At 46.0% G+C, this 8,023-nt stretch overlaps 1 protein-coding gene across 1 annotated transcript in view; it reads right to left on the bottom strand.

The window, feature by feature from the left end:
• CHRNA7 (cholinergic receptor nicotinic alpha 7 subunit) overlaps positions 1–8,023 on the bottom strand; it is a 223,545-nt gene that overhangs the window by 14,717 nt on the left and 200,805 nt on the right. Inside the window, exon 7 of the mRNA XM_024754293.1 lies at positions 2,273–2,352. Coding sequence (XP_024610061.1) covers positions 2,273–2,352 — 80 coding nt within the window. The remainder of the gene's footprint in view (positions 1–2,272; positions 2,353–8,023) is intronic.

The following is an 8,023-nucleotide window of genomic DNA, read 5'->3' as shown; positions in this document are numbered from 1 at the left end:
AACTGGGAAAGGATAATAAACTTCCTGTCTCCTCAAGTCCCTTTAAACAGGATTTGCAGCATTACATCCAATGTCCACAGGAATCTGGAAGTCATTACAGACACTGCCCTCCCATTAATGGGCTGAATCCCCCAAAACTCTCACTGCTGGTAGAAAATGAAACTGTAACTGTATTATTCCATTTCTATCAAATGACCAGAAAAAGAGACTCTCTAGAGGCAGAAAGGAGGTCAGTGGTTGCCTCGGGCCGGCAGTGAGGGTGGGGACTAACTGCAAACAGGCAAAAGGGATCTTTGGGGGGTGATGGAAAATGTTCTAGAACTAGATTGCAGTTGTGGTCGTACAACTCTGTGAATTTACTAAAAATCATTGAATTGTGCACTTAAGATGGGTCAATTGTATAATACATAACTTACACTTCAATAATGCTGTTAAAAAATAAAAATATGACATGGGAAAGAAGTCATTTCCTAATAACCAAGTCTATTTCAAAGCTTGCATCTGAAGCACTTTTTGCCTGTTTAGTTGCTGGAGCAGAGCAGCTTCCCAGTTCAGGTCTACACGACCCCAGGCGCAGTTCTTGCTGCCCTGAACCAGACAATCCCACACTCTCTAGACCAGAGTAGGGGAGACTCCCACAATCAAAGCTCAATGTGCCCTCCTGACAGACTCCGGGGGCCATGCAGGCTGGGATGTAGGAACTGGCCCCAAAGGGGCTGCTGCACAGAGGGCTCGGGGGTCAGGAGGACTGCTCCCATGGCTGAAAATAGCCTCAGCCTTCAAAACAACCCTCAGCCCAGTATTCTTCTACGCTGATGACTGCTGGAGGTCATTTTCCAAAATAGTTCTCATGATAGAAGCTGCAACTTCTAGGCCTGGTGTAAAAGAGTGTACCAGTGATGGAAGACCCATCCCTGAGGTCTTTGTTAGGAGGAAGGCTTGCGTGGCCTGGGGGAGGAGAGGAGGGGCTGAGGAAGAAGCAAGGAAGCACAAGGTTTAAGACAGAAAACCTGAAAGTCTGGAGTCCTTCCATCTCCTCAGACAATAATGGATGGTATCTGCCTGTGACAGGTTCAATCCCTGACGTGTTCATTTACCTACATGTGGGCCAGGCCACTGGTTGATGAGGGTGGTTCTAAGGGGAATAAACACAGATCCTGCCCTTGGGACTCTTATCCTCTGCTAATGAGAAAGAGAATGTAAACAACAACCCAGGAGGCAAAGTCAGCTTTGCTGTGAGCTGTGAGATGGATCCAAGGGCACAAGATGGGGCTGACTGCTGGAGGGTGTGTGTGTGTGTGTGTCTGTGAGGGTGTGTGGTGTGTGTGAGCATAGTGTGTGGTATGTTTTTTGTGTGATGTATCTATATGTGTGGTGTGTATGTATGGCGTTAGTGGGTGACATGTGCACGTGTGTGTGTGTGTGCACGTGTGTGTGTGTGTGTGTGTGTGTGTGTGTGTGGTGTAGGTGTTGGTGGTGAGGCGGGAGGTGGCTGCAGGCTGCCTGGGAACAGAAAGTTAAACAAACAGTTGCAGTGGGGGAAATAACCCTGGAAAATAACATGTGAAAAATCATCTAGAAGATTTAAAGAAATCTGTTAATATCTTGAGGGCACGAAGCCTGGGTTTCCCATGGCACGGATCACTCACAAGCAGCCCAAGGCCCTGTGAACTGACAGGAATGATGGGAGGAGATTCAACCCCAGCAGTTACCCATCAGCTGCCTGAGAAGGAGAGAAGCTCTTTCAGGAAGAAATCACTGATGAGTCCCTTGGAAACCACCTGTTCTCACCTCTAACAAGCAGGTGGGCTTTAATGCACGCACTCAAGAAGCCAGCCCAGCAAGGTCACCATCTCACCCTGACACTGGAGGGCAGCACATACCCAGGTACCCAGTGCAGTGGGAAGGAAAACGCAGGCTGTGAGGAGGAAATGACCTGGAGGTTGGTTGCAGGCTATAAGGAGAACAGAAATGACCTGACAACGGAGACTTGTTTTAGTTGTGGATGAACTTTAAAGAACACAGGACAGACAATAAGGACAGAGGACATGTGTTGGCAAAGACAGCTTAAGCCATGATCCCAAGAGGAAGACAGCATTGCCACGCTCAGGGAATACATGCAAGCACAGAGGAGAAGTCAGGAGGGCTGGGCGTGCGTGGAGGCTAAGGATGCTCCGAGCTCAGAGCCAGCCGCTGCCCCTGCGGGCACCGTCGAGCACCCCAACTTCCTTCATGCTGTCTAACTGCAGGGGACAAAGGGAGCGGCACTTACCTGGAGGGAGGTACTGGCAGTGCCCAGAAGAATTCACTAACACGTTGGTGTGGAACGTGGCGTCAAACCGCTCATCAGCACTGGAAACAGGAGAAGGATCCGTGAGCCGCCCGGCTGGGCAGTGGGTTCCCCATGCCCTCAGGGCAGTTGTTCCTGCAGTCCGCGAGCAGCTCTGAGAGGGGCTGCTGCTTGCAGTTGGGACAGCCAGCGGCGGTCTGAGAGCCCCACCTGTGGCTGACCTGGAAGGTCTTCCTAGAGCACAGGGGGAAGAGACCAGTGCCCACCTCCATTTCATAGGGATGCCTATTTTTTCCATATGCATATAAAACAAAGCTCTTAGCAAAAATGAAACCTGAAGACAACTTAGGAGGACATTGGCAGATGAGACATTTCAATCCATCTCCAGGAGATAAAGAGTGGGGGGAAGAAGCACAGTGCCCCTCTATCAGCCCTTAAGGGTGGGATTTGGACCCACTGTGTTCAAGGCCCTAGTTCCAGCCCCTTGAATGGGTCCAAAGCTCGGTTGGTGCTTGAGAAATCCATCTTGAGTGACTGAGGCTGCAGGTGCATGGGGGAGTTGGGCAGCCCCAAGGAGTACGGGGCTCCAGGATTAGTGATGACAGGAAGGAGCACAGGTGGAGACAGAAGAATTAGGTTCAAGTGTAGAAGAACGCACTCCAGCCCTACCCCCTGCCCATGGTCAGAACCTCCTACAGCCAGGAGTTACCAACCTGGTTAAAGGGGGCACACAAAACGGAAAGGAAAAACAATTAAGACCAACAGCCCTTATTATCCAGGTCTTTCATTTTCTGTGTTCTGACACTTTGACATCTGGGGCCTTGTTGATCCTGGAGGGACTACTCTCACCCCCACCCCTGCCCCAGGTCAGCCAATTCCTAGAGATAGCAAACAACTCGCTCAAATGGAAAGCAACCAATCCAGAGCCCACACCCCCACCATCTCTTTTATGGAGCTCTCACCCTCCTGGCCACCATCCACCTGCCCTAATCACCCCAGGACCAGGTACCAGACAAACAGGGACAGGCCATATGTACCCAAGCCTGCTGAAGGTATTCTGGTCCTAGCCCTGCTTACCCTGCCTCACCAGTTCTATTCCATGGAAACCACAATAAAGGCTTTTGACCACATTTTCCCCTCACGCCCTCTGCCTCCTGACTGTCCCTAGTGCTTCCCTGTGTGGCCCTGTACAGGGAGCATGTTCCTGTTTCCAGGGAACTGTAAGATAAACTTCCTTCCTTCCTGACAGTCATTTCTGTGTCTGCATTTTACCATGCCTGATTAAAACATATCCTTAAAATGTCAGATGTAGTGAATGGACTTGAGGACACGGGGAGTGGGAAGGTAGTAAGCTGGGATGAATCGAGAAAGTGGCATGGACATATATACACTACCAAATGTAAAACAGATAGCTAGTGGGAAGTGGCCACATAGCACAGGGAGATCAGCTCAGTGCTTTGTGACCACCTAGAGGGCTGGGATAGGGAGGGTGGGAGGGAGGGAGATGCAAGAGGGAAGAGATATGGGAACATATGTATATGTATAACTGATTCACTTTGTTATAAAGCAGAAACTAACACAACCCTGTAAAGCAATTATACTCCAATAAAGATGTTAAAAAAAAAAATGTCGCCCTACAGGTGAATAAAAAAGTAAACAGCCTCAAGAAAACGTAGGCAGCCAGTCAAGGTGTCAGCACCTCGAGTTAAGCTTCCCTCATTTTAGCAACTGGAGAACCTCTGCTAAGGGCTGCCCACGTCTACAGAACCTCTGCAGCCTTTTCTGTTCCCAAAATCCTCTAAAAGGGGAAACTCACCGTCATGAGATATCTGAGGACAGCCTTCACTGTGAGAGACAAGGACAGAAACAAGAAAGATCCAAGAAGAAACAGTCAATGAAAGGAATGAAAAATTACCTCTTAAAAAAGTAATATCCTCACAAAAATTCAAGAGGATGTTGCATTTAGAAAAACAAATGGCAATATGGAAGTTAAAACATGATCTATGAAATACACCTTTATAAATTGGTGGGAGGTTTGGCTGATAAGAATCACTGAGATGAAATGTAAGACCGAAAGGATGAGGGCCTCAGAGTAAAGGCCAAGGAAGCAGAAGAGACATGGGGGCAGGGGTGGGTAGTGGGAGGGAGAGAAATCACACAGAGAAATTGTAGAGCTGAAAGAAACCCCTCCAATGTGAAGGCAAAGAAAGGTGTTTTTAAGAACATTAAGGTGCCAGAGAGCTTGTTTCTTATGTATATTTTCTTGGTCATGGACTTGAGCATCAGGTCCAGAAAAATGAGGGTGAATACTAAGGAAGAAGAAATAAACTTTCAGACCAAACCTAAAGATCTGGAAAAGGAATTTTCATGATGAGCTGTGTAGTGGGTCTAGAAAAAGGGGCGGGGTCCAAATTACAGCAAGATATAAGGGGTCTCTGAAGAGAGTAAAGTGGATTCAGAGTAATGAAGAGAAGAAACAACAAGGTGGAAAACACCGTGGATTTGACTAAGGGCACATTGTTTTCAAAAATCTTTAATTAAAAAAAGCCACCAGAAACTTCAGGAAAAAACTGTACAAGAAAGCCAAGGTTTGAATATGAAACAAAAATGTGATGAAGCTTAAAGACAGAAGGAAGGGAGGAAGACTAAGTTACAATAAAAAGATAATCCTCTAAGATGAAAAAGGACACATCCACCCCCTGACTTCCAAACACACTCAGGGAGAGAGAGGAGGAGGAAGGCTCAAGATGTAAATATTCTTTGCTTCACTGCAGTCTGTACCTGACTGTCTTAATGACACACAGTGACTGGGAACCAAATATCTGAGGATGTGGACCTTCACAAACTCACCCTGGATTTTACCCTGCTTTTTATTTTTTTATTTTTTATTTTTTTATTTTTTTACCCTGCTTTTTAAATTAGGTTCTCTGAAACCCGAAGATTCTGTGGAGGTGCTTCAGTTTTCTGCAAATGTTTGATTCCAATATTTTATTTTCCTTGTGTTTCAAAATGCATCATTGGATGAATGGATAAAGAAGATGTGGCACATATATACAATGGAATATTACTCAGCCATAAAAAGAAACGAAATTGAGCTATTTGTAATGAGGTGGATAGACCTAGAGTCTGTCATACAGAGTGAAGTAAGTCAGAAAGAGAAAGACAAATACCGTATGCTAACACATATATATAGAATTTAAGAAAAAAAATGTCATGAAGAACCTAGGGGTAAGACAGGAATAAAGACAGACCTACTAGAGAATGGACTTGAGATATGGGGAGGGGGAAGGGTAAGCTGTGATAAAGCGAGAGAGAGGCATGGACATATATACACTACCAAACATAAGGTAGATAGCTAGTGGGAAGCAGCCGCATAGCACAGGGAGATCAGCTCGCTCGGTGCTTTGTGACCGCCTGGAGGGGTGGGATAGGGAGGGTGAGAGGAAGGGAGATGCAAGAGAGAAGAGATATGGTGACATATGTATATGTATAACTGATTCACTTTGTTATAAAGCAGAAACTAACACACCATTGTAAAGCAGTTATACTCCAATAAAGATGTAAATAAAATGCTAATAAAAGTCCAAAAACACTCAAATAATTGTTTGCGAAATTTTAACTCTTCAGACACTACCAATGTATTAATTCATGTGGCCCGTTTAACTTCTTTTCTGGTGGACATGAAACTAAAACTCCTCTTGCCATGAATACTGCATGTATTTGAAACTCTTGAAAATGAGTCACCCAGTAAGATTTCAGTTTTGCATTATTGCTCTTTTAAAAAAAATTCACATTTGAATCTACAGTTCCAGCATAGAACCTGCATCTGCCTTGGCACCTCTTCCCCCAACCCCCAGCCCCCACCCCGCAGCAGCAACAGCAGAAAGCACTGTGTGATGCTTGCATAGCTTTGCTTATTTTAAGCTTGGGTGTCATCTTGGCTGATTTTTATATTTATAATAAAGGCTGTGGGCATCTGTTAATCATTCAATTCTGAAAGAAAATAAAATTCATACAGCTCTTTCTCCATGGATTTGGAGCAATTTAATTGAAAAGACTCTTGAGATCACAAGGCAAATGGGTAAAAACAAGATAAAAATCTGTTGCTAATGGCTGTGTGACTCAGTGATTTCTGAATACCGTTCAACCAAAATAGAATATTGATAAATGTACCACTGTCATCATTATCAAAATCTTAATACTCACTGTGGAAGTTTTAGGGTTCTTTCCCAGGGGCAAATTGATTTTATATGTAAATGATATAAAAGTAAACTCTGGTAATAATTATGTGCTAATACCACTTCATCTGTTTTGACCATTAGGGCTGGAGATAAGGTTTGTTTGAAAAAGGGTTCTGTTGCTAAAATCTAAGTCTGAAAACACGCAGGGGATGAAGTCCCTGTGAAACATGAGTGATCAAAACCACTGCAAGGACCTGCCAGGTGACAATATCAGTGATGTCCATTGGGTGTCAGCTGACAGTGACTTTGAGGTCACATGGTATCACAGCCTTGCAGCCAGCAGATTCTGGTCACCCTGGAGGCTGGGTGGGTTCACAGAACTCAGCTCACTCTTCCCTCTGTGCTGGTGTGCACCTGAAACTTTCTGTATTAAACTGTTAGAAAACAGTCAAACATACATATTTTTTCTTGACTACTAGAGGACAGGATACACCCTCAGAACTTTTGATGACCCTGGTACGTGACCCTTCACGCCCCTCAAAACCTCTTCCCTCCAGCAGCCTTGGTCCTCGTCCAGGTAATAATGGACAGATGAGCTTGCACTTGGTGTGAGGGGAGCTCTGGGCACTCCCACTGAGAAGTGCCCATGGAGAGGAGGGATATTTAACCCCAATATTGAAGGTGCAGGTCCTACGTCATCCGTCAAGTAGTCAGGAGCAGAGGACATCTGGACAGGCTCTAAGGATGGGCAGAAGGCTCACAGGTTCTGTGAGCCTACCAGGAAAGGTGGGCGTGTCCCCAGCAGACAGCGTAGTCTGATCACACACCTGGAGGTAGACTGGACTGAGGGAGGCTTCATGAAGGTGAGGTTTGCCTGGAGCAGGGGTGAATGAGATGTTGTCCCAAGCAGCAAGGCTAATACAGGGGCTTGAGGGCTAACCACTGGTGGCTATGCCTGCAGGACCCAAGGGCCCATCCTTAGGGGAGGATTACAAACTGTGCTTCCAGACGTCAATGGCAGCACAGGCAGGCAGAGCCCAAGGGACACAGGTGAACCCTGGTGGTCTGGGCTAAGACTGTTTCCTGCTCCCCATCCACAGGGTCTGACACAGTGCCTGATCCCAGTCCTGCAAAGGGCTCCTGGCCCTGGAAGCAGAGCCCTCCGATCCCAGCTTGGTGCAGCCCCTGCTCATCTTGCCCCGCAACACTGACCCCCATCTCTGAGCAAAAAACCCCAGGTACACTGCACTGCTGTCGAGAGCACACTGTGGGCTCATGAGGTGAGAACTGTAATGAATAGGGTCTCAGGTGCCATCAGACCCATTCCCTCTGAGCTCACATGGTCCTCGAAAGAGAGAGAGGGAAGAGCAAAAAAGGCGAAAATGATCTTAATTGCTCTACCACAAAAAAGAAATAATGATTATGTGATGAGGATAGAGGTGTCAGCTAATGCTACAATGGTAATCATATTGCAATATATATGTATTTCAAATCAACACAATGTACACGGTAAACATAAAATGTTGTATATATATATATATATATATATATA

The sequence above is a fragment of the Neophocaena asiaeorientalis genome, unplaced genomic scaffold (genome assembly GCF_003031525.2).
Source record: "Neophocaena asiaeorientalis asiaeorientalis breed wild unplaced genomic scaffold, Neophocaena_asiaeorientalis_V1.1 scaffold743, whole genome shotgun sequence".
Classification (NCBI taxonomy): domain Eukaryota; kingdom Metazoa; phylum Chordata; class Mammalia; order Artiodactyla; family Phocoenidae; genus Neophocaena; species Neophocaena asiaeorientalis.
Note: the sequence above shows the minus strand (reverse complement) of the source record. Positions and strands in the feature narration are given on the sequence as shown.